The 27,450-nt window shown below is 42.8% G+C and overlaps 1 protein-coding gene across 2 annotated transcripts in view; it reads right to left on the bottom strand.

Moving 5' to 3' along the window:
- Positions 1-27,081, bottom strand: part of med30 (mediator complex subunit 30) — a 32,493-nt gene extending 5,412 nt beyond the window's left edge. Inside the window, exons 1-5 of one of the 2 annotated variants that reach the window (XM_021571814.3) lie at positions 26,956-27,076; positions 24,416-24,487; positions 23,993-24,214; positions 22,468-22,626; positions 16,765-16,872 (exon numbers count right to left, since the gene is read on the bottom strand). In XM_021571814.3, coding sequence (XP_021427489.1) covers positions 16,765-16,872; positions 22,468-22,626; positions 23,993-24,145 — 420 coding nt within the window. In that variant the 5' untranslated portion in view covers positions 24,146-24,214; positions 24,416-24,487; positions 26,956-27,076. Of the gene's footprint in view, positions 1-16,764; positions 16,873-22,467; positions 22,627-23,992; positions 24,215-24,415; positions 24,488-26,955 lie in introns of both variants that reach the window. The other variant, XM_021571813.3, reaches the window with a different exon arrangement.
- Between the last annotated feature and the right edge of the window lie 369 nt (positions 27,082-27,450).

Below are 27,450 nucleotides of genomic sequence, written 5' to 3'. Positions count from 1 at the left end.
GGGTTCTTCTCTCTCTTTTGCCACCAGGGTTTCATTTTGAGTCACCGGTAGGGAGGAGCGTGTACTGTACTATACAGGATGCACCTCATGAACCCCACCAGCGACTCTTTAAATAAAGACTTCCTTTATCTTTCTATTCATGAGCTGAGAGATCTATCAGCCAATCTTTGGAATTTCAGTTCAGCCTCTGATATACTGTTGAGTCATACATAAGTACTGTTGCACACAATGAAATGTCACAAACGTGCAGTGATCCCTCTATATACTCTACATATATGGATTTTTTTCTGAGATAACAAATACCAACAAACAAATCTGAAATCCTTATTTAAAAAAAAAAACTAAGTTGAATGAATTAACTGCTACTCCAACATTCAAATCCAATCGTATTGGTCACACACACATATTTAGCAGATGTTATTGCGGGTGTAGCGAAATGCTTGTGGCGTAACATTTCAATACCGTTGGGAGAGAAACAGAAGAGAAGACAGTGGAATGTGTTTTTAACACTCATATTTCAGAGCTGCAGGTCTATGAACGATCCCACTGCTGATGGAAAGTGATGGCTCTGACAGTTCTGACTGGTCGGCCAAACCTGAGAGAACTGCTTCGCCTTCCGCACCTCTGACAAGCTTAGCCTGCATGCCGCTGAAGGGTCCGACTCCCTCCCTCACTCACTCTTTCTCTTCAGGGATCATGGGGATGCACTCTCTCATTTCCTCGCCTGCCACTCAAGACCGTTTTCGTCCACGTTTGTTCCTTTTGACACGGTCTGACATTGTGTAGGGCATAGCAGGTAGGCTGTTCAACAAATCGTGAAAGTAAACAAAGAATTGGGGTTTGAGCTGCCGTCTGTAGAGGCCTCCCGCAGACAATAAGCAGGTTTGTGGGGGAGAAAATGGCTACCTGAGCATAGACACAGCTTCATACAGTACACTACAGTGGACTGACAGAGGTGTGTGTGTGTGCATCCGTGTGTACGTGCATGCAGGATTCAGTTGGGGGATGAAAGCATTTTCAGGGTGTGAGATGAACGTGACAAGGTACCAGAGTATTTTAGCTCCACTGATAAATTATTAAACTGTAATAGTGATTTATATACTTGGATGGCTCACAACTTCCTCCAGCTAAATCAAGACAAGACCGAGGTACTTATTGTTGGAGCCAAAGCACAGAGAGAGAATATGGCCGCACATTTTAATTCACAGACAATAAAGATAAAATACCAGGTAAAAAACCTAGGTTTTGTTTTAGATTCGGAACTAAATTTCAAATCACACATTAGGAATGTGACCAAAATAGCTTTTTACCACCTGAGAAACGTTGCCAAGGTGCGGCCGTTTCTCTCTCAGGCTGATAGAGACTCATCCATGCTTTTATTACAAGCAACCTTGACTACTGTAATGGTCTACGTTCTGGTTTACCCACGAAAGCCATTGGTCAACAGCAAAGCATACAGAATGCTGCAGCATGGGTACTGACCAAGACCAGACGGAGAGCACGCATTACACCGGATTTAAGGTCTCTGCAATGGCTCCCTGTTAGTTTTAGAATTCATTTTAAGATTATTCTATTGGTTTTTAAATCAATTTACGATTGTGCACCCCAATGCATGTCGGACATGCTTTTAAGTTATGTACCCTCAGGTCCCTCAGGTCCTCTGGCACTGGCCTTTTAACTATCCCAAAGCCTAGGACCAAGAGGCATGGAGAAGCAGTCTTTAGTTATTATGCTCCCAGCCTCTGGAATAGCCTGCTGGAGAACCTGAGGGGTGTCAAAACTGTGGACATATTTAAAAGAGATCTTAAAACAACTTTTTAGCTTAGCTTTTCCTCAGGTTGCTTTTTAGTCATTCAGTTTTTGTCATTCTTTAGTTTTTTTCTTGTGTTTGTTGTGTAGTAAATATTTCAGCTTTTATTTGTTTTTTTTAAGCACATTGACTTGCATTCCATGTCTGAAATGTGCTGTACAAATAAAGCTTCATTTGATATGGCCAGCCAACCGCTGAGGAGATCCTGCCTTTCTCTCTCAGGTGCTTTCATGGCACACCTGGGCAGGACAGAGGCAGTTTTGCCCAGGCAGATGTTGGAGTGCTCCAGGGCATCGGCAATCCTCATGTCAGCATATCTCCTTTCCTATGTACGTTCTCTTTGTCCTTTCAAATCATCTAAAAGACAGCACTATAGTTTCGGGCCACTTAGTGATAGAAGACGAGCAATTCAATATGATACCAATGACTCATTAATACCCCAGAAGTTTTATCTTGACAGCTTCAGTCATCTTCGCCTTTCTTAGTCTGACTTTAAAGGGTTCCTCTCAAGTCAAATCAGTGTGTTAAAATAGCAAAGATTAGACAAAGTGGTTATGCATATCTGAAGGGCGGTTAGATTTACAGGAGGAGACTTTGAACAGAATAACTTTGTCATTAGTCGCGTCTTTAAAGGAGAACAATTGGAAGTGAGAGAACTTTGATATCTGAGTGGTGATGGTTTATCATACAGAACACCTGAGTGTGAACTGAGTGAACGTTGAGCCGGAAGCGTTGGGGCTGGGCTCTCTCTCTCTCACACACTTTTTCTTCTCTCGCTCTCTCCACTCCCTTCATCTGATTCTCTTCAACCCTCATCTCAAAGTGAGATAAAAAGGAGCCGTCCTCAATAATGGGGCGAGAGACGGAATTTTAGATCAAAACCTCTTATTATTAAAATTCCGTTTCATTCAAATATTTCTCTCTTGGCTGAGTGACGACGTGCTAAGAGCAAACCCTATCACATTTGGAGGGAACATCTCAGCCACCCTCACACTGTAATTTCTATTATTTTCAAACAGCCTGGTATAGTCCCGAAAGTACAAACAGCAGACAGTCTATTATCTTACACAATTGACATTTCGGTGTTAATTTATTATTTTGCCCCATTAGAAACATTCAGGATTTTGATTAATTAGACAAAACTAAAACCAAATAAAACTAATCTTGATATGATATAAATAGACAAGAGATTACTCCTTTTCATCCTTTTTGACATTCCATCAACAATCGTTTCCGGAGCACAGTTGCTTTTTCATTGAGCGGATTTCGACGACAACTGGCGAACGGCTTCACCGTGATTTAAAGTTGCCAGCCAAAGTCGAGAATAGCAAGTCGTGCAAAAAAATGTGCCTTCACTCAGGATTCCGTTCGGCTTATCCGCCCTGTCGCTGCTTTCACTCCGGTGGATCTGGCTGGGAATTACAAGTGTAAGTGAGTGAGGCGAGGGGATTAGGGAGATTGAGAGGAGGAGAGAAAAGGAGAAGAGAAAGAACTCGTATTGCTGCGATAGCACTCTTCTCCATAATCTATCGGTGCCACCTCGCTGTCATTGGCAGCCGAGGAGTCGTCGGTTCTGAAACTTGTCTTCGTGAGAAGAGAATGGTCTGTCCATCATGAAGATAAAGATTTGGAGTGTCATGACTGAGTGGGCCTTGTCCATTGTCCAAAATACATTCAAATGCTCTCACATCCCCAAACTCACAATCTTGAGTGCATTTGGGAACTATTCAGACCCCTTGACTTTTTACACATTGTTACATTACAGCCTTATTCTAAAATGTAATAAAATGTTTTTTCCCCCTCATGGATCTACACACAATAACATATAATGACAAAGCAAAAACAAGATTAGACTTTTTTTCTCAAATTTAATAAAAAAATAATAATAATCACATTTACAAAAGTATTCAGACCCTTTACTCAGTACTTTCTTGAAGCACCTTTGACAGCAATTACAGCCTTGAGTATTCTTGGGTAAGACATTACAAGCTTGGCACACCTGTATTTGGGGAGTTTCACCCATTCTTCTCTGCAGATCCTCCCAAGCTCTGTCAGGTTGAATGGGGAGCGTTGCTGCACAGCTATATTCAGGTCTCTCCAGAGATATTCGATCAGGTTCAAGTCTGGGCTCTGGCTGGGCCGCTCGAGGACATTCAGAGACTTGTTCCGAAGCCACTCCTGCGTTGTCTTGGCTATGTGCTTAGGGTCATTGTCCTGTTGGAAGGTGAACCTTCGCCCCAGTCTGAGGTCCTGCTCTGGAGCAAGGATCTCTCTGTACTCTCTGTACTTTCCCTCGATCCCGACTAGTCATCCAGTCCCTGCCGCTGAAAAACATCCCCAGAGCATGATGCTGTCACCACCATGATTCACCATAGGGATGGTACCAGGTTTCATCCAGACGTGAATCTTGGCATTCAGGCTAAAAGAGTTCAATCTTGGTTTCATCAGACCAGAGAATCTTGTTTCTTTAGGTGCCTTTTGGCAAACTCCAAAGCGGGCTGTCATGTGCATTTTACTGAAGAGTGGCCTCCGTATGGCCACTCCACCATAAAGGCCTGATCGGTGGAGAGCTGCAGAGCTGGGAGAACCTTCCAGAAGGACAACCATCTCCACAGAGGAACTCTGGAGCTCTGTCAGAGTGACCACCGGGTTCTTGGTCACCTAGGCCCTTGTTCCCCGATTACTCAGTATGGCCAGGCGGCCAGCTCAAGAAAGATTCTTGGTGATTCCAAACTTCTTCCATTTAAGAATGATGGAGGCCACTGTGTTCTTGGGGACCTTCAATGCTGCAGACATTTTTTGGTACCCTTCCCCAGATCTGTGCCTCGACACAATCCTGTTTCGGAGCTCTATAGACAATTCTTCATGGCTTGGTTTTTACTCTGGCATGCACTGTCAACTGTTGGACAGGTGTGTGCCTTTCCAAATCATGTTCAATCAATTGAATTTACCACAGGTGGACTCCAATCAAGTTGTAGAAATATCTCAAGGATGATCAATGGAAACAGGATGCACCTGAGCTCAATTTCAAGTCTCATAGCAAAGGGTCTGAATCCTTATGTACATAAGGTATTTGTTTTATTTTTTATACATTTGCAAACATTTCCCCCAAAAAATGTTTGCTTTGTCATTGTGGGGTATTTTGTGTAGATTGATGAGGAACATTTTGTATTTAATCCATTTTAGAATGAGATTGCAATGTAACAAAATGTGGAAAAGGGGAAGGGGTCTGAATACTTCCCGAATGCACTGTATTTGGTGTTCTGTTATGGTGGGCATGCCCTCGTCAAGAGAGGGGTTGGTCAAGAAAAGGCACTCTCTCAATGGCATGCATCATGTAGCATATCTGTATACTATGTTATATGACGAGTGCAGACTATCTAGTGCCACCATAGTGGCTGGTGGATTTTTTTGTAGAAGTCTATTGTTCGGGTTGGTCACCGGGCAAGTTCCCTCCTCAGTAAGCACAGTGCTAACTGAACTGAGGTGATAAGCCAGCACTGCGACCTGCTTGAGGAGCCTTCTGATGCTAAGTGGGCTTTGCAGTTGACAGCGGCCTTTGGGGAGCTCGGCGAAGCAACCTTAATTTGTCTGACATTGCTTTAATAGCCTTAATTGACTTTATAAACTTTATGGCTTTTTTAAAGGGAGAATTTAACTGCCCAACTAGTTGACATGGGCCTCCCAGGAGAACAAAGGCCCAAAGTTTGGTGAGGGAGATAAAGCCTTCCACCGCTCACTGGCAGAAATACAATAGACATGTTGTCATCCTCTGCATACACCCCGCCTTTCAATATGTCCTCAGCACTGAGCTGGAAAGCTTGCAGTGCAGCCAACTGTTGCAGAACAGTTCCCATTGATTCTGCTGCTTTACAAGTAGCAGTGCTGCTGGTGCTTTTTTTCCATCTTCTCCCTGCCCAGCCCTCTTCAGCACTTGACTTGCTGCCAGGTAACGGAGTTGATTGGGCTCTGCTTTGGGATTTTGTTCACAGTGATTATATATAAAGGGGCACAGAGGCTAAACTGCCATTTCACACCCTCTCTTTAAAACCAATGGTTGGGCCAAACAATGAGTATATAAAACATTAAGAACTCTTTCCATGACATAGACTGATCAGGTGAATCCAGGTGAAAGCTATGATCCGTTATTGATGTCACTTGTTAAATCCACTTCAATCAGTGTAGATGAAGGTGAGGAGACAGGTTAAAGAAGGATTTTTAAGCTTTGAGGCAATTGAGACATGGATTGTGTATGTGTGCCATTCAAAGCGTGAATGGGTAATACAAAATATTTAAGTGCCTTTGAACGAGGTGACAGGCACACCGGTTTGTGTCAAGAACTGCAGAACTGCTGAGTTTTTCACGCTCAAATGTTTCCTGCGTGTATCAAGAATGGTCCACCACCCAAAGGACATCCAGTGAACTTGACACAACTGTGGGAAGAATTGGAGTCAACATGATCGCTTTAGACACCTTGTGTCTATCCCCCGAAAAATGTAGGTTGTTCTAAGGGAAAAATGGGGGGGGGGGGGTGCAACTCAATATTAGGAAGGTGTTCAATGTATTCAATATTCATTGTAGAACCGTTTTGTGCTGGATAACGTGTGCACCACATAACAGAGGTGAGTAGGCCTATTTCGTCTGACCTAAAGCACTTGGACGATGAATGCGTCCTTTGGCAAACACTAAACATTAGCTTTAACACCAGGGGATCCCCTCTCGCATGTAAGTTGCTTTACAGTCAAGGAGGCACAAGTTTTCAGTACAGTAAATGTGTAATCCCAGAGTTGAAAAGTTCATCCCATCTTGAAAGCGCCGTTTAGGATTTAAAGCTAGAGTATGCTGATGAGGGTAGTGTTGGCTTTGGCATGGGGGCGTGGTGACATGGGAATTGATAAGCAAGAATTAAATTAGAAGCGCAAAAAGAAACCTGTCCTGTTGCAATTGGGGTCTTTGAGAGGATTAGCTTGTATGTAGGGTTCAGAGGGCGCAATTGGTTGGAGAATTGTGCTAGGAAACTAGGTGTAACCCCAAAGTTGTGGGTTCACAACAAGTTCCCTGAAATAAAAGCTTCTGCCCAGTGACCAGGCAGTTTAGAAAGTATACTGAACAAAAATAAACACAACATTCAACAATTTTATTAAATTACAGTTTATGTAAGGAAATCAGTCAATTGAAATAAACTCATTAGACACTAATCTATGGATTTCACATGACTGTCCACGAGGATCCAAATAGATCAGGTTTGCAATGAATAACTTCAATCAGACCCCCTCTCACCCGCAGAGGGGGGAGGAAAGAACTTGTGAGGATTAATAACTCACATCCTGTTATAAATCAAGGGGAGAAGATTCAGGTCTCCCTCCCCAAGATTCCCCAAAAGGAATGTTCTTTGTTGCAAATAGACTTTTCCCGCCGAAAAGCTTAACACGTTCAAAAGCAAATACTGGAACAATATTTCTAATATTGACCATGGGGAATGACCAGAGGCGATCTATAAAACACTAATATCATTTTGTTTCTGATTTTATAATGTCAATAAAAACGTTATAAAGGAAATACAGTAACTTGGAAAGTATACCCACTACATGTATGAAGTGTCCATACTATGTGTTGTGAATGCAATTTGAAAAATGATGAGTGGGATGTAATTTGAGGAGCTATAAAAGATCATTGTTTTACATAACTTTGCACCGTGAGTAGTCACCGCCCTGAAGTGAGGTCAGAGAGCGTGTCAGCCTGACGGAACTGCCCCTTTCGAACAAACTGAATAAATGATGGGTTAAGAAATTAACTTATAAGACTAGAAAGAAGTGAAGCTGCAGCTGCACATTTAAAGTGGTTTGAGCTTTGAATCTAAACACGAGGTAGAGATGAGAAACTCACCTCCCGGACAATCACTGGTATGGCTGATTAGCTGTCCTAAGTAAAGTATCTTCGAAAGCTAATTTAAGTAGGACCATCCTGTTACTCTACTCAAACGATCAAAACGGCTGGTTAGCCTATCTTCAAAGAAGCATCTTCAAGAGTGAATGGAAGGAAAGTCACCTGTGTAGTTCTGTTCAGGACTACTCGACAAGTCACCAGATACCGGACAACTACAGAGAAGGACAACCGTAGAAGACTTGGCGGAACCATTTCAGACAATCAGCAAAAAAAATCTGAATGTACCAATATTAAGTGTCTCTGTCCCTCTCTCTCCCTCTCTGTCTCTTATTTAATAAGCAGCCATGTTGTTGTCATTTCTCTAGGGACCTGTTTTCAGCATATTAAGTCCCCAGTCAATAACAAATGCAAGTGTGTATGTTTATCCTGTGTTCCAATTTAATTAGCTAGTAAATAAATAAGTAAAACAATTTGTGTAGTACTGAATCATAAGTAAGGCTGTTTTTTTTTGCAGATGCAAGGAGGTTATGACAGTTCCGAATGAGGATATGATATGAGGTTCTGATTAATAAGTTGACTGTTTATGGATGTGATAAATTTAATTCGGGAGATGGTAACTCTTTAAAGAAACTCTCTCGTGGTGCCCCAGATCCTAATGAGTTAATTGTTACATGATTCATTGAATTGGGTAATAATTAAACATAGTTAGGTAATTAGATAAATAACCGTCTTCAGATTAATGTTTAAGTCAAGTCACGACAGTGGGAACCACTGGGGAGCCAGGCTCAGCCAATCAGCATTTGTTTTCCCCACAAAAGGGCTTTATTACAGACAGAAAGACTCAGTTTCATCAGCTGTCCAGGTAGCTGGTCTCAGATGATCCCGCAGGTGAAGAAGCCAGATGTGGAGGACCTGGGCTAGCGTGATTACACATGGTCTGTGATTGTGAGGCCAGTTGGACGTACTGCCAAATTCTCTAAAATGAAGTTTGAGGCGGCTGATGGTAGAGAAATTAACAAATTCTCTGCCAACAGCTCTGGTGGACATTCCGGCTGTCAGCATGCCAATTGCACGCTCCCTCAAAACTTGAGACATCTATGACATTGTGTTGTGTGACAAAACTGCACATTTTAGAGTGGCCTTTTATTGTCCCCAGTACAAGGTGTTCTCACTAACACGGATGTAAACAAATTTGTGCACATTTGAGAGAAATAAGCTTTTTGTGCATATGGAACATTTCTTTTATTTCAGCTCATGAAACATGGGACCAACATTTTACATGTTGCTTTTATATTTTTGTTCAGTATAGATAAAAGGGACAATGGAGACATGAGGAAGCAGACGAGGTGAGGGAAGGGAAGACTTGTAATGATGCCTTCAAATCATCAGGATTATCATGCAATCTCATGGAAGTTTGATAAACCCAATAACTTAATAGTTTTCCCTATAATCTCTTCAGATGATATTAGGAGAAGAGCAGAGAGAGTTCATAGTTTTCAGAACTCAGTGGGGACACAATATGCTTAAAGGAGATACATTTGCCCATCTGGAGTAACTCTCTTACGGCAGAGTCGGAGTAGCAAAAGAAGATATATCTGCACAGTTTTCTTTGTGCTAACGTTACGGACCATCAATATTTGTCTGAGCCTGGTGCCATACAGTCAAAGAGTGTGAATGAATAGGACAGTGTGTCGGACAATGGGTTTGGATTGCAAGGAGTGAGATGATGTCCATACTGGAAGGGTCTCTTGAAGGGTGAGCAGGTAGTGGAGGGTTAACTTGGAGAGAGTGAGTGAGAGGGTGGGAGGTGGTGGGGTAGCTTGTAAAGAGAAAGTGTAAGGTGTTTTGGAAGGGTAACTTGGAGAGAGAGGGTGTTGGGTGTAGTGGAGGGGCAGCTTGGAGAGTGAGGGTGTGAGGATGGTTAACTTGGGAGAGAGTATATAGGGTGTAATGGTGGAGGGGTAGTTTAGAGAGAAAGGGTGCAGTAGAGAAGGTTAGCTTGGAGAACTCGGGTGTAGTGTGAGGTATAGGGGGCTTTAGACTGCATTTGCTCGGTGATGCCTCCCTCTCTATCTCAGGGCCAACGAGCCGGGCTCTTTCATCTCTGCCTCAGCTGTCAGGGGATTAGAGCATATGGGTCCAGCCCAGATCTCATATGCAACCGTGGAGAGAAAATGAGGCAGGCAGATATCTGGGAAGATGAAAGGTGGTGTAATTCCACTAAAGTCTCCACCGATTGGAGATGTTATTTTTGCTCTTTTTACACGAGGGGAGCAAGAACAAGGTTTGGTGTTTGGGGAGAGTGGCAAAGTGTCACTTGTTTTGTTGGTGCAGCAGATTCCAGTCGTCGGCCTGATTTACTATTCACACCAATAGGGCTGTAAGCAGTCATGAAATTTTGTCAGCCGGTGATTGTCAAGCAAATAACTGCTAGTCTCACGGTAATGGACCGTTAATTAACATAAACTCATTTAGCATCTCCTGGCTTCCACGCACAGCCTACAAGCCACTGATGCAGACCTTTGGAACATCTACATTTTAAATAGTCTAATAAATCCCTTTAATATAGCCTACACCATCACAATAAATCCAATATTTATTTTAGGACAGGTCTAAAGAAACATGATATGAAGAAAATGTGGTCTATTTTAGAAGAACAGAATAGCATACTCTGGGTTATCTTTATGTTAGCCCTGATCATAGTCCTGATCTGGCTATGACATATGGCTGTGGGCTACACTAGTTAATTTAGCAGAAAAAAGCCTCCCGGGTGGCGCAGTGGTTAAGGGCGCTGTACTGCAGCGCCAGCTGTGCCATCAGAGTCCCTGGGTTCGCGCCCAGGCTCTGTCGTAACCGGCCGCGACCGGGAGGTCCGTGGGGCGACGCACAATTGGCCTAGCGTCGTCCGGGTTAGGGAGGGCTTGGTCGGTAGGGATGTCCTTGTCTCATCGCGCACCAGCGACTCCTGTGGCGGGCCGGGGGCAGTGCGCGCTAACCAAGGTTGCCAGGTGCACGGTGTAGCCTCCGACACATTGGTGCGGCTGGCTTCCGGGTTGGATGCGCGCTGTGTTAAGAAGCAGTGCGGCTGGTTGGGTTGTGTATCGGAGGACGCATGACTTTCAACCTTCGTCTCTCCTGAGCCCGTACGGGAGTTGTAGCGATGAGACAAGATAGTACAACAATTGGGGAGAAAAAGGGGGTAAACTTTTTTTTTTTTTTTTTTTTTTTTTTTTAATTTGCAGAAAATATTTACTTAGAAATTCTCATTTTATTTTAAAGGTATAAGCTCTGCATTGTTAATTTGCACAGTCTGCACACACTTCATCAGTCTCTCACAATTTGACAAGCACTTGATAATGACTCTAATTTCCCAGCGGCATTTGTGTGGCCGTAATGCCCCCTGGTCAGTCGCCGTTGTGCTCTTGGGCTGAATATAATAATTATAATTCCCCACTCTCATGGCTCTCTCAGAAAAACGTAATTCTTATTAGCCAATTCCCGTCAGGTGACCGGGTCCTTCTCACAGCATCTCAGGTCCTCACAGGCTACAAATAAAGAGACACATCGGGGACACAACTGCGCTTATACCTTTGAAATTGAATTCAGAGGCACATATTGGAAGAACTGTCCAAATGTACTTTTCATCAGCCAACAAGATGAGTAGGCCTAACAAACAGCAAAAGCACTAGTTTATGTCGACTTATTCTACTGGTCAACTTGTCCTTCTGTGTGAGAAATAAATATTCCAAACATAGTCTGGGACAATTGTGGGATGAAATAGATTCCAAATTAATACAACCACTAGCATCAAAAAACCTTTTAAAAGCAATGAGGCTGAATTTAACAGATCGGAATGTTGATAAACTATTAGACTATTTCTTCATATTATAAGCGCAGCAATGTGCTCACGGCAGTAGGCTATAAGCGCGAATGTTCCAAAATGCCATTAGTGGGAAAACACCATTATCAAAAGTGACTGCAAATGCAATTGGTGCATTTTTATGGTGAAAATTATCTTCCCCAAACTTGAAGCTCACGCGTTGCTTATGTATGCCAGTTAGGCTCTACACCCCTTGTAAAGCGGATTAATGTGCTTCATTTTAAGAAGTTATTTGGCCACTTTAGTAGTGATACAAACCTTATCAAAACATGTTGGCCTATGGGCTACATGGGTGTGCAACTATGATTTTTTAAAAGTCAACAACAAAAGGCATGCTCTCTTTCATGCCTTACTGTATTCACAAGTGATGATATATAATTCACAAGTGACGATACATAATTCACAAGTGATGATATATCATTCACAAGTGATAGGCTAATATTGTCACCCATCAGACTATTCTTATTTAAATCTTGCCTTTAAATATTCTAAATAATATACAGTGCATTCGGAAAGTACTCAGACCCCTTGACTTTGTTACGTTGTTGTTACGTTACAGCGTTATTCTAAAATGGATTAAAACCATTTTTTCCCTCATCAATCATCACTATACCCCATAATGACAAAAAACAGGTTTAGAAATTGTCAGAACCTTTACTCAGTACTTTGTTGAAGCACCTTTGGCAGCAATTACAGCCTCAAGTCATTTTCATGCCAGCCCGGTAGGCTATACTCCTGTTGTAAAGACAAGCAATGTGCTTAGTGTTAGGAAGGTTGATACATAAATATAGTAGGTCTAGCCTATAGAAAGCTGATGGAATCAACTTTTTAATTGAGACCATCAAAACTCTTTTTTTCTCACACAATTGCATAGCCTATAGAAATGTTGCGCAACATGAACTCATGGGCTCTAATTAAGTGTTTAATTAGTGTGTTTGGGGGCTCCCGAGTGGCGCAAGGCACTGCATCTCAGTGCTAGAGGCATCCCTACAGACCCTGGTTCGACCCTGGGCTGTATCACAACCAGCCGTGAGAGTCCCATAGGGTGGTGCAAAATTGGCCCAGTGTCGTCCGGGTTAGGGTTTGGCCGGAGTAGGCCGTCATGGTAAATAAAAATGTGTTCTTAACTGACTTGCCTAGTTAAATAAAAGGTTACCCAAAAAAAAAAAGCTCGGAAAAGATAACTTGACTAAACGGTCACATGGAATTTGACTGCGGTCATGACTTGTGACCACCGGTGTGGTGGTTATACAGTCACCGTAACAGCCCTACACACCAACATATCTCAAGTTCATGGGATCCATTTCTAAACAGGTAGGATTCACAGTGAACCCGTCAACCTGGTGGCGTCACCATGGTCACAATAGACATACTGCTGTACACCTAATCCTTCCTCTTTCAAGCCAGTAAGATGCCTTGATGTAGTTAACAAATCCATTTTGAGAATTTAAAAAAACATTTTGAAAATGTAAAAACACTCTAGTCTAAATGGTTACATATTCCTTAAACGGTTTAACAAAATAGAAAATATATCAGAGAATTCACTCGAAATACGTTCTCATTCTAAAAACAGCCCCCTGATCTTCCAACAACATGAGTTGTGCTGCATTTCCCCTCTGACCTCCTGCTCACCAATTAAAAAGCTCCTGGCCAACACACTGGTCTAATGGGCTACATATGAGCCTGATAATAACATGGAGGTTTGTGCGCCTCCTGTGAACAGCCTGCTAATGCTGGAGTGTGTAGGGAGAAAGGGAGGGGGAGAGAGAGAGAGGGAGGGGGAGAGAGAGAGAGGGAGGGGGAGAAAGAGAGAGGGAGGGGGAGAGAGAAAGAGGCAGAGGGGGAGAAAGAGGCAGAGGGGGGGAAAGAGAGGGAGTAGTTGAGGGAGGAAGAGAGAGAGCGCTACATAAAGCCATCCGTATCCCTCTCTCCGAGTGAGTCTCATTATCATCTGGGTCTCTGTTTGTTTATCATTAGGCCTCCACAGACCCCGGCCTGCTCTTCAGAGAACACTGCTAACCGGCCAATGTCACTGCAATTCATTATCCACGACTGCACCACCATTGGAGAGCCCCCCCCCCCCCACCCCCCCACACATTTCCCCGATTTGAAATTACAAACTGCCTTTGCTTTTAATTTCTCACTTTTTCATTTGAATAAAGAGGACAGACGCGGTAATTAACAGGATATTAAAAAAGCAAGGGAGTGTGTGCGAGGGAGGGAATGAGGGGAGGGGGAGGAGAGAGAGGAGAGACGGAGAGAGGAAGAGAGGAGCTGTGGAGAATTAATAACAGGCCAGATCTCTCCAAGGCCTCCTTAATGGGCTATGACAGGAATTTATTCTCACTTAGGCTGGTATTAAATCAAACGCTGGCCGAGTGTTGATGGCAGGGCTGCAACGGAGAAGCACTCGGGATGGTCCCAGGTCCCCTCCGGTATCACGGGGAAGGTACTGCCTGTGACACTCCCGAAGGAGCTGGTCATCAGTTAAGACCCAAGAGGGTAAGAAGAGAAGGAAGGATGGAGGAAAGGAAGGAGGGTGAAGTAGGGAAGAGAAAGAGTGATGGGGAGATGACAATGCAGAAGCTTCATATGGAATTCAGATGGAATGATTATCAAATACTCTTGAGAGCCCAGTGAATCATCATCATCATCATCATGCGTTCTGCAGAAAACACAGTCAGTCCTTCTTGGACGTAAAAGGCGACACAGATGGGACGAAAATGCTTATCAGCAAAACATCTTCGGAATTTCAATTCGATAAAAGGGAATCAGGTTGTCGGTTTGTCATATTCATTGTTTCCTCCCATTAATTGGTGTGTGACCACTAATGCGAGGCATTCATTAAGGCTCTAATTTGGGGTCACTTGGGCGCTTCAGAGTTTGTGTTTCTCGTTAGAGCAGAGGAGAAAGTGAGGAAAGGGAAATTGATATGCACAATTGGTCTGCAGCTCAGAGCAATCTCAGACCATTAGGTGGCAATAAATTATAGCTGATGCATCTTAAACATTTATGCAAACACCATACTTGCTCATACAGAGGTTACATGCTCAAATGAACTCACACACACATATTTCACTCATACTTACACCAAAGCACACACTATCGGCTGCATGCACACCATCTCTCTCTCCCTTCTTCTCTCCCTCCCTCGACAGATTGCATCACCATCAGTCAACGCGCCTCCGACAAACAGCAATTACCCAAATCGACAGATAACGAGAACAGGCTATCACTCACACACAGGGCGGCCCATAAAGCAGCAAGACATTACCATGGAGGAGTCATTTATCTTGGAGCTCCTCCAGTGAACCTCCTTTAACCTAGCATACTCTACTCTTTACCTACCTTTCCTGCTGGGTTGGAGCAAAAGACAAACGACAGGGCTAGCCTGGTCCTACATCTGTTTGGCCATACGAGTTGTCAAGGCAGCATAAACAGATCTGGGACCAGGCTATAGTTGTTTGCCTTCACATCTGTTTGTTCTATAGGGATATTACTGTATACAGGTGTCAATTACCCTTTTGTTTTACTTTCCCTTCTGGGGACATATCTATCAATTCAGTTCGACATCAATCTATTTTCTTTTTATAATCTTATTTCTCAATCTTATATTGTGTTTGTCATTGATTTACAGTGCAGTATATGTCATTGTATTTGTCTTCTAGAGAAATTCCATCAGTCTTTGCTCTCTTTTAGAAGCCAGTATCATTCCAGCTGTCTACATATCTATCTATCAGTCTATCTGTCTGTTGTAGACCTCCATCTATCGGTCTTCTCTCTTTCCTTCAAGTGTCTCTTCTTTTTCTCTCTCTCTTCTACTGGAGAATCTTCTCTGGCTCGATATGCAGAACTTCCCTCTGACATCTTCCCTTTGTCTACATATCGGTTCATCCGGTCATCTGTCTTCTCGCTCTTTTTTTCTCTCTCTCAGTGTTCCCTCTTTTCCCTCCATCTCTCCTCCTCTGGAATGACTGGAATCCTATGTCTCAATATGTCTTCACACTAAAATCTCCTTTATCCATCCGGTCCAGTAATCCATCCATTTTTCCTCTTTCTCTGTAGCTTCTCTTCTCCCTCTTTTCTCTCTCGTCCTGTGGAATCTGGTATTTGGTTCAATATGTGGCATGTTTTCACACTAAAATCTTCCCATTTATCCCATCCGGTTACATGTTAACCTGGCTCGATCTATCTGGCTCGGTTCGCTGCAGCAGATGCAGCCGGGCCTCCTAAACATCTGCTTTCCGCATTCTGCCACATCACTCCCCTCCTGATGAGGTAACCCCTTTAACTCCCCAAAATATGTTCTCCTCATCGTAGCTTTAATATGCAGCTGGGAATTTGGGCTCCAAGTGGAGCAGCGTGAAGTGGAGGGGATGGCTGCTGCAGTGCTCAGTGCTCCCACATTTAAAATGAGTATTTTTATTGTTTTCATTGCTATATTTTTGTCCAGCTCCTAGGCTACGTTTGGACGTTCGTAGTTACTCTGCGTTCAATGTGTCTTGGGCCTGTTATGTTTGGATGTGCGTGGCTACTCTCCTTTCAGTGGTGGTATGTTTCATTGCAACACAGGTCAGCTAGAATGCTGATATTGATGCTTATGGTTTGTGTGCATGCAGCGGATACACCATTTGTTTGGCATGCACCTAAGTTTAGTTAAGCTCAGTGTTCAGCCCATGTTTTACTGTAGTGGTTACCTTTAAGAGCAGTGAGGGAGATAGAGCTCTTAAAAATAACCAATACTCATCTGTGACTTCTGTGAACTCCATTATGATTCAGCACACTCAGACAGGCAAGCATGCACAGAGGAACACACACACACACACATACATACATACATACACACACACAATGACCAGGGGCTAATAAAAGCTGCAACGCTACCAAATAATGCATGTTGTGTTTTTACCAAAAACGTTTTTCAACAGTCATAGACAGGCTATTAATACTTTAAGTAAGATACAGTACACCAGAGTACTGGGAGTATTGTGTACAATATGTAGCTTATGTCTTCACAATATATTTTGTCATAGATCTTTTTTTCTCTTTGTAGCATCTGTTCTCTCTCTCTTTTGGCCTCTCTCCTCCTGGAATCCCTATTTGGGTTACTTTTTATATAAAGGGCTGTGCTCTCTAAAGCCCAGCATACTGTACATTTATATCTATAAATCCCCAGTGGGCAGCTCACCTTGTTAACCTCCAGGATTTCTCTCCTCTCCTCTGTTGCAGGGCGGGCCTGGCTGGCCAAGCGTTCATCGTGTTTGGAGCTGTCGTCCTCCACGTAGGGGATGAGTTGCTGTGTGGGGGAGAGGTGGTGGATATAAACAAATACAATGACCACAGGCGTTCAATGAGGGGATGGTAAATTGATAAGTAGTTTGGTGCTTTGGTTTCCAATAGGAAAATACATATGACTCCCTTGTAAAAGAGATTACCCTTTCAATGGGAGTCGCCTGGTTAAATAAAGATCAATTTAAAAAAGGAGGGGAAAAAAAACATTAATTGGCTTATATATCTCATCAAACAAAGAAATACAAACGTGACAAATATAGACTCACTCCCTTCTCTAAAGTCTCCATACTCTATGTATAGGTGTATGAAATGCTGTAAAGAAACAGTCGTTATCATACCGATACATAGTAGTTAATCATAACAGAGCTGTAGCTCAACACTTGGAAGCGAACACCTTACGCCAGCGTTTCCCAAACTCGGTCCTTGGGACCCCAAGGGGTGCACGTTTTGGGTTTTTGCCTTAACACCACACAGCTGGTTCAAATGATCAAAGCTTGATGATTTGTTGATTATTTGAATCAGCTGTGTCCTGCTTGGGTAAAAAAACTAAAAGTGCACCCCTGATGGTCTAGAGGACAGAGTTTGGGAAACCCTGCATTAGGCAATATTAAAACCTAAGAATATATAGTCCACCAAGTCCTCCATTACAATAGGTATATCTATACTGCTTGCGTGAGCACAAACTCTCCCTACTAAGCTTGTATAAAAGAGATTTCTATGTCATTCCCTCCCGTTATACTGAATTAGAACTGCATGAGCAGAAAATAGGGATTTTGTGTAGATCACAAAAACACTTTAAATATAATGTAATCTACAAACAGTTCTATACCACCACCACCAATTCAGAATCAGGACTTCTCCACAGTCCATACCCAAGTGCTTATTTCCTTTTTAAGCGCTCTCTGTGCTTGACGTTGTCTGGCTGACACTACACCGACTACTCTGCTTTAAATCACACTGACATCTGCTGGTCTGCAGGATAATAAGCAGTGCTGTATGGAACACATTGTTCTCTATTGCACTGCATCAAGATCAACGGGCTTATCTTAAATGGTACCATTATACTAGCGTTAACACTTGTCGTCTACTGGGTTCCTATTATCATACATGGCTGTGTAAGGTGAGATTGCTTAAACGGTTATGTAGGAACGAGGTAATGATTTGAGAAAATAAACAACATTAACGTCTACAGCATCCTTCTCATAACTCATAAATAACTAAATAAATAAATACATAAAGATTAGGTACAAGAGCCAACCAAAAGCCTTAGCAGGCGTGAAAACACAGTGAAGTCCAACACAAATCTGAGGCTGAGTGCTATTCAACATTCTAAATAACCTATTAGTTGATCACATTTCATTGCAGTCAATGACCTGAGGTTTAGCAACTGGCAGAGGCCAGTGTAGACAATGATTAAAGCAGGCTGTGACCAAAGCATTACTGCAGGGCTGGATAGGGCCAGGCCAGAAGACAGACAGAGAGAGAATCACATGAGAAAAACAAGAGACAGCTCTGGCAGTTCTCTCTAGTCAGTCAGAGAGACCGATGCCAAACCCTAAGCTGTCTGACTTGTGTTGGAGAGAAGACAGAAGACATGCTGGATATTATATTAGGCCAACTGTGATTGTTAGGGGCGGAAAACCTTTTTCTACTTCTATAATACCAGCTATGAGCCAAACACATATTGAATTTAAAGGTAAGAGCTGTTATTGGCAGTCCAGAAGGGGGAAAATGTGCGGGGTAGAAAGAGAGGGCGAGAGAGAAAGAGTGTGTGTTTGTCTCCGTGACTGTGGGTGTGAGTCATAACCCCAGTCTCTGGGAAAAAACAGAAAACCGCTTATGTGGGAAGCCTTCCCCAGTTGTTCATTACCAGGCCTGCTGCTAAATAGGAACGCGATGAGGTCACGCTGGCTTAGTCATTGATTCCACTTCCTGTTTGGGGAAAGCCCGGTCAGCGGCCAGCCAATAGCATGATTGTCAGGACTGCGGCTGGCAGGCTTGTCAGCCACTTGAGTTTCAGGGGATGATAAACGGCGGCGTTCGGCGGGCCAAAATCAACTCCCTCCAGACAACGTTACAGTGAAGTATTGGTTGATCAGCACAGTAAGTAGTTTGCTCTGGGGGATAGGTAAACATTTTAAATGAAGTGGTACAACTGTGGAGTGTAATGGACAGTGAGGTTTACATATGACCAGAATTACAAATAAAAGTGTAACTTTTCCCCCGAGAGAGAAATACAGCAAGCCAGTATGCCATAAGGGCAATTCTACAGTAACTGAATTATACTGAGACTTTCAAAACGTATGCCAAACAAAAACCATTCATTTCAAAGTTTAACAAACTATAGCACTCTATGCACAATGAATACACTGTACATTATCAAAAATTAACATTTACTGAAAAAACTTTGAAGATGTTCAGTTTCATTCTGTTCACAAACTTTGTATCTGCACAGTTCTTCCTGTAAATGTGTGTTTGTAAAATGTTCAGTAGGAATTGTTAAAAATAGTCATTGTGCATAGAGTTGCACGGTTTGTTAAACTTTGAAATCTATGGTTTTTGTTTGGTATACATTTTAGTGAACAATCTGAGTCTCAGCGTAATTCCGTCACCATGGCCCATACATAAAACAAATGTACTGTATACAGTACCAGTCAAAAGTTTGGACACCTACTCATTCAAGGGTTTTTCTTTATTTTTACTTTTTTCTACATTGTAGAATAATAGTGAAGACATCAAAACTATGAAATAACACATATGGAATCATGTAGTAACCAATAAAGTGTTAAATCAAAATATATTTTATATTTGAGATTCTTCAAAGTAGCCACCCTTTGCCTTGATGACAGCTTTGCACACTCTTGGCATTCTCTCAACCAGCTTGATGAGGTAGTCACCTGGAATGCATTTCAATTAACAGGGTGCCTTGTTAAAAGTTCATTTGTGGAATTGCTTTCCTTTTCAAATCAAATGAAATTGTATTTGTCACATGCGCCGAATACAACAGGTGTAGTAGATATTACAGTGAATGCTTACTTTACAAGCCCTTAACCAACAATGCAGTTAAGAAAAAATAAGTGTTCATTTAAAAAATAAAAAATAAATAATAATAATTAGAGAGCAGCAGAAAAATAACACTAGCGAGGCTAAAAACAGGGGGTACCGGTACAGAGTCAATGTGCGGGTGTAACGGATTTCCTCCTCTTCGTCTGAGGAGGAGTAAGGATCGGACCAAAACGCAGCGTGGTAATTGTCCATATTGATTTATTCAAAAAACACAACTGAACACTGGAACAAAATAACAAATGTGAATCAATGAAACCGAAACAGTTCTGTAAGGTGACAACACACACTAGACAGAAAATAAACACCCACAAAACCCAGGTGGAAAAAAGGCTACCTAAGTATGATTCTCAATCATGGACAACAATTGACAGCTGCCTCTGATTGAGAACCATACTAGACCGAACTCAAAAACCAACATAGAAAAACAAACATAGACTGTCCACCCCAACTCACGCCCTGACCATACTATAACAAAGACAAAAACAAAGGAACTAAGGTCAGAACGTGACAGCGGGGGCACAGGTTAGGTAGGGGTAAAGTGACATTGCATAGATAATAAACAGAGTAGCAGCCGTGTAAAAGAGGTTGGGGGGACAATGCAAATAGTCTGGCTAGCCATTTGATGAGCTGTTCAGGAGTCTTATGGCTTGGGGGTAGAAGTTGTTAAGAAGCCTTTTGGACCTAGACTTGGCACTCCGGTACCTTGCTTTAGCAGAGAACAGTCTATGACTAGGGTGGCTGGAGTCTTTGACAATTTTTGGGCCTTCCTCTGACACCACCTGGTATAGAGGTCCTGGATGGCAGGAAGCTTGGCCCCAGTGATGTACTGGGCCGTACACACTCTGTAGTGCCTTGCGGTCGAAGGCCGAGCAGTTGCCATACCAGTCAGTGATTCAACCAGTCAGGATGCTCTCGACGGTGCAGCTGTGGAACCTTTTGAGGATCTGAGGACCCATACCAAATCTGTTCAGTCTCCTGAGAGGGATTAGGCTGTCGTGCCCTCTTCACGACTATCTTGGTGTGTTTGGACCATGATAGTTTGTTGGTGATGGAACTTTAAGCTCACAACCTGCTCCACTACAGCCCTGTCGATGAGAATGGGGGCGTGCTCGGTCCTCCTTTTCCTGTAGTCCACAATCATCTCCTTTGTCTTGATCACGTTTAGGGAGAGGTTATTATCCTGGCACCACACGGCCAGGTCTCTGACCTCCTCCCTATAGGCTGTCTCATAATTGTCACTGTTCAGCATGTCTAGTTCCCACCGTGAAGCATGGAAGAGGAGATGGGATGGTGTGGGGGTGCTTTGCTGATTACACTGTCAGTGATTTATTTAGAATTCAAGGCACACTTAACCAGCATGGCTACCACAGCATTCTGCAGCGATACGCCATCCCATCTGGTTTGCGCTTAGTGGGACTAACATTTGTTTTTCAACAACACAATGACCCAACACACCTCCAGGCTGTGTAAGGGCTATTTGAACAAGAAGGAGAATGATGGAGTGCTACATCAGATGACCTGGCCTCCACAATCACCTGACCTCAACCCAATTGAGATGGTTCGGGATGAGTTGGACCGCAGAGTGAATGAAAAGCAGCCAACAAGTGCTCAGCATATGTGGGAACTCCTTCAAGACTGTTGGAAAAGCATTCCTTATGAAGCTGATTGAGAGAATGCCAAAGGGTGGCTACGTTGAAGAATCTAAATCTAAAATATATTTAGACTTGTTTAAGACTTTTTTGGTTACTACACGATTCCATGTGTTATTTCACAGTTTTGATGTCTTCACTATTAGTCTACAATGTAGAAAATAATAAAATATAAAGAAAAACCCTCGAGTAGGTGTGTCCAAACTTTTGACTGGTACTGTATGTTTGAAAGCCTAATTAAACGTGTGCATGCAATGTCAGTTCTAAAACACTGATTTTACAACCAATTGTCTCCAAATCAATAGCAGAAAAGACTGCAACAATGAAACCACCAATAAAAAAGTGGAATCGCCCAGCACGAGGTCTAAAACAGTAGCCAACCGAGTAGCTCAGTAAAATAAAGTGGTGGGTATTTAGAGGTGGGTGTCCATAACAGCCACTAAGGAGGCCCTCAGGACAAACACAAAGCGGCCATTGAATTGAATGTGGAGCTGAGCCGAGTGTTGCGTCTCAAATGGAAACATATTCCCTGTAGAGTGCACTACTGGCCTGCGCAAAAGTAGTGCACTATATAGGAAATAGGGTGTCTGTCCCGAGGTAGACCTGATAGAGTGGGAGAGATTAGAATCCCGCAGGCACCAGGGGTTCCTCTGAACTTTCTTCACAGCCACGGTGGATCCCCTCACAACATTTTGTATGAGGAAACTGTAATCCAATCTCTCTGGCAAAAACCAAAATGTCCATAAATCTGCATTAGTGGTTTGTGTAGGTTTGAACACCGAGCCAAAATGGCGTCAACTGTGGTAAAGTACACTATGTCCGGCTCAAACTGGTTATATATTGATTGTGACACAAAGAGTGGTCCTGGCACAGTGGCTACTCACCTCTGGGGGTACGGGGTCCAGACCGGTGCAGTTTTCGTTACATTTGTCGTAGACGAGGCGCAGCTTGCGGAAGAGTACAGAGAGCATACGCAGGTGCTCCTGCAGTTTGCCCAGCCTGTCCTGGTGGGTGCTGGGGTGGTACGTCACTCCATTTGGCAGCTGGGGGAGATGACATAGAAGAGTATGTAACACACTTCTTTCCTAGTAATGTAATAACATTGTACTAATAGCTACGGGTCATTTCAGGGCCTCCTGTTTACTCGACTAGTACCTCCTTGATCAGTTACTCTTTGACTACTAATAGCCAGCGTGTAATTTCTCAAATGTTTATGGTGGTAACTGAAGTGTAGATGGTTTGTAAAATAACGACTGAATTATTGCATTGTAGACAACAAAAAAACGGTTTTACATGTATTTATTTAAATGTGCGGTTACATGGCATTCCATATACATAACTACATGATATGTGTATGACTTAGAAAAGCTCCGGACTGTTTCACCTGAGCTTTACGCTAACTAGCTTTAGGCATTTTTAACTGATAGTAAACATCCTGTACAGCCTGAAACTATTCCCTGCATGAGGGTAGGTAGGGTGTATACATATACCTGTATACATGCCTACCACTCTGTAAACAGAGTGACCTTTCTTTCCCCACACAGAGTCTGTGATCTGTGAAACAAGTCACAACAGTGCTGTTTGTACATTCTGCAGCGAGGCAGCACGGCTTGCTTTGCGGTCTTCTTCTTTTGTCTTACACTGTTGTTGTTTTAATGAGCTGCAGAAGGATCTTCTCTGAGACACAGACAGACCGAGAAAGACAACATCTTGTTGTGTCCCAAATGGCCCAAATGGCACCCTATTCCCTATATAGTGCACTACTTTTGAGAGTCCTAGTATGAGTCCTGGTCAAAAGTAGTGAACTACATAGGGAATAGGGTGCCATTTGGGACACACACACACAACTTCTCCTGAACCCATCTTAAGGGCACAGTCTGATCTTTCCAACGTGTCAACAGAAGGTCTAGAAGAGGTATGACTATCTAATGATCAAATAAAGGCCTTTTCACAACCAATTATATCATCCTCCATGTTTAAAAACAAGCGTGAGACAGGATTGCACCATGGGACATGCCTTCCTTGGGCAAGAATAAAAGCAGTCTTAGTTGGCCCAGATTTCTGCTCTTAGGCCCATATCCATCCATTCACACCAGAGGGACAATGCATGTCATATTGTGTTACTGTTATTAGATATAACTGTGAGGAAATGCATGACAATGAATCAACGTTGTGCTGTCAGTTTATGTAATGCTGTCGGTCTGGGGTCAAATAAGGCTGAATCGTGTGTGAGTGTGTGTGTGTGCGTGTGTGTGTGTGTAAAAGGGAAGAGGAGCACATGCAAACAATGCTTTGCGTGTATTAAAGGTGGTTGACAGACGAGCACCATCCATAATAAAAGGCAAGACTTCGAACTTCGTTCAGCCTTCATACCCGTCCCAACACAAAAAAGTCACAAGAAACACTTACCTGCATGTTCCTCAACAGCTGGAAGATCTCCATGGTGCGTAAGACGATATCCTGCACCGTCTCCTGGCCGATGCGACAGAGCGACGCCGTGTTGACATCACGGGCAGCCTGAGCCTGCTGCCCGGCGAACGCCACTATGGGAGGGGTGGTCATGGAGACAGCAGAGGACCTATAGGTGCAGCGAGGGGTCAGCCTATTCTACACTGGCACACCTTGGCATGCCTGGTTGTATGATATTGGAAGGATGGAAAAGGGAAGGGTTGGGGATAGAGGAATATGGAGGAAGAGAAAGCAGGGGAGACAGGGAAAGAGAAACAGACTGGTTAATTTCTTGATGTTACATTCGCAATAATATGTGTTGATGGTTTAATACTTTATTTTCCCATAGGGAAATGTGAATGCCTGTATTGGTCAGCAGCATACCACCCTGCATCCCTCTGCTGGCTTTCCTCTGAGGCTAAGAAGGTTTGGTCCTGGATGGGAGACCAGACGCTGCTGAAAGTGGTGTTGGAAAATCAGTAGGAGGCACTCTTTCCTCTGGTCTAAAAAAAATATGCCAATGCCCCAGGACAGTGATTGGGGACATTGCCCTGTGTAGGGTGCTGTTGTCTTTCGAATGGAAAGTAAAACAGATGTCCTGACTCTCTGTGGTCACTAAAGTGTCCATGGCAATTATCGTAAGAGTAGGGATGTTAAGCCCTGGTGTCCTGGCTAAATTCCCAATCTGGTCCTCATGCCATCATGGCCACCTAATCATCCCTGTCTTCCAATTGGCTCATTCATTCCCCCTCCTCTCCCTGTAACTATTCCCCAGGTCAATGCTGTAAATGAGAACGCGTTCTTAGTCAACTTACCTGGTAAAATAAGGGTTAAATACATTAATATTTAACCCTTAAATAAATTAATGAAACATTAATTTATTTTTACAAAATTAAAGTGGCTATATATATGTATTTTTATTTAACTAGGCAAGTCAGTTAAGAACAAATTCTAATTTTACAATGACGACCTACCCTGGCCAAACCCGGACGACGCTGGGCCAATTGTGTTCCGCCCTATGGGACTCCCGATCACAGCTGGTTGTGATACAGCCCAGAATCTAACCAGGGTCTGTAGTGACGCCTCTAGCACTGAGATGCAGTGCCTTAGACCGCTGCGCCACTCGGGAGCCTGTGTGTGCATACACACACACACAATATGGGCTCTGAGGAGGATCTCATCTTCTTTCTCAGATAGCAGCGAAACCTCTTCCAGGCTGAGACCTTTGGCTTTGTGTCAGCGAAAGCCTCGCAGCCTTCAGGCTTTGAGGCAGTCTCTTCAACGCTAACAAGGTTATCGCTCTGGGGGAAGCCACAGTTGCTGTCTGCTCCTTGTCTTTGTTACTCCCCATGGTGCTGGAGGTAGTCTGCAATACAGGAACTACTCCATGCAGGGCGACCACCATTTCGCACATGGGGAAAATAGCAAAGGGCCAGTAGTTTACATTACCAGAGTAGGGATCAGCCTCCTCTACCTCGTCCTTACCCCATGCAGACTTGGCTAGGGGTGGAAGAGGCCCATCACATTCCTAATTTATTACTAGTGACCATAAGTCCATGGCATAATCGTCTACAAGCTAAGGCTCTAGTGAACTGTAAATCATGAATATTAGATTAATAATAACTATCAAGTTGCAACTGAAGTTGAATGAACTTAAATCTCTGTTTTTGATGTAAATGGCATGTCATAGAAGGGTCCCGACACCGTTTTAGTGATTTCACTTGCTTTTGAGAAACTTACCCCAAACAGTAAATCACTTCCTCATCCTCATTGTGTAGTATGGGGGCCCTGAAAAAAATTAACAGCGACTCCAAAAAGGCATGGCTCTCAGTATAGTGATGCAGGTCTTTAGATGTTGTACACATGCAATGTTTTCATTCCAAACTTTATCCCCAACGTTATATTCCCTTTGTGCAACTCAAGACGTTTCCCCTATCACTATACTGACAGCTTTGCCGTTTCTAAAAGGACTTATTTTTTTGTGGGGGGCATACTACACACAAGGAGGATGAGGAAGTGATTTGCTGTTTGGGGTTAAGTTTTGCAAAAACAACTGAAATCACAAGAAAAATGGTCTGGACCCTTCTATAACATGCCATTTACATCAAAAAAATAGAATTTATTGTAAAAAAAATAAATAAAAGGTCACATTTAAACCCTGTTTCAGACCTTATACCCTGTCAATAGCGTGACGTCATATTTTGTTTAATCATAAACCAAAATGAATTATGATGCAATGCATGAGTACCAAAATGGCATAGGCCAAATTTAATTACGCAATAATGCATGGGTAGCAAACCTTCATAACACGAACTGTACAGTACTGGAAGGCATGAACACTTACATCACTTTAACCTGCCAGTACAGTAATAGCCACATGTGAGCTTTATGCATTATATCTGCAACGTTGCACCCCAACTGATTATGCCAAATTTAACGTAAAAACGGGTGGCTAGATGGCTAGCTAACGTTGCTTGCTACTGTACAGTAAGTTAGCTAGCTAACATTGTTAATGCTAAATTGTAACTATTTCGCCTCTATGCCTATGTATTGTCTACCTCCCTACTCTTCTACATTTGCACACACTGTACATAGATGTTTTTCTATTGTGTTATTGACTGTACGTGTGTTTATGTGTAACTCTGTTGTTGTTAGATTTTTTTGTCGCACTGCTTTCCTTTATCTTGGCCAGGTCGCAGACGTAAATGAGAAATGGTTCTCAACTGGCCAACCTGGTTAAACAAAGGCGAAATAAAAATTTAAAAAATACAAAATTAGCTAGCTAGCTGTGTTAGCAAACGAGACGATAGTTTTCTTTCAAACTGTTTTAGTATGCATTTGTCCTCTTGCTATACAAACCAAAAAGTTAACCTTGGCGCCATTGATATTGTCCAAATGACTAAACACGCAAGACCTAAACTTACCTGTGTTGCTAGCTAGTATTAATTTATCTTATTTGTTGACATGTGTGTCAAGTCCTTTTTCTGCAGGAGCGCTTAACCGTCAAACATCGCGAGACCATACACCGATTATTATCTCAACCGTAAAGCATGAAGTATGAGCGTTTCATTAAAGCTATACTCCTTAGTTGCTAGCTACCTATTAAACATTGATTATTGAAGAATATAACTTAGAAAAATGCCTCATGGGCTTAGTTTAACTATCGTACCCCATCAGAACCCAAAATATAAGCTTGTTTTACTCCAATGTTTGTAACCAAAGTAAATGTAACTAACACGGTATATCCTGAAAACATGACATAAACTAAAATGTTGATATCATGGATGGTCAGTCCTTGCGTATATAGCTTTTGCTTTAAATTTGAGAGTGGTTCCATTTAACCAGGCAAATCCCTCAGATTTCTATCAAAACACAGGCAAGGTGACCACTTTGTTATCGTTTCAATTAAGGATTCCAGC

The sequence above is a fragment of the Oncorhynchus mykiss genome, chromosome 18 (genome assembly GCF_057628025.1).
Source record: "Oncorhynchus mykiss isolate SJ-2025 chromosome 18, ASM5762802v1, whole genome shotgun sequence".
Classification (NCBI taxonomy): Eukaryota; Metazoa; Chordata; class Actinopteri; order Salmoniformes; family Salmonidae; genus Oncorhynchus; species Oncorhynchus mykiss.
This window is presented reverse-complemented; position numbering and strand designations above follow the sequence as displayed.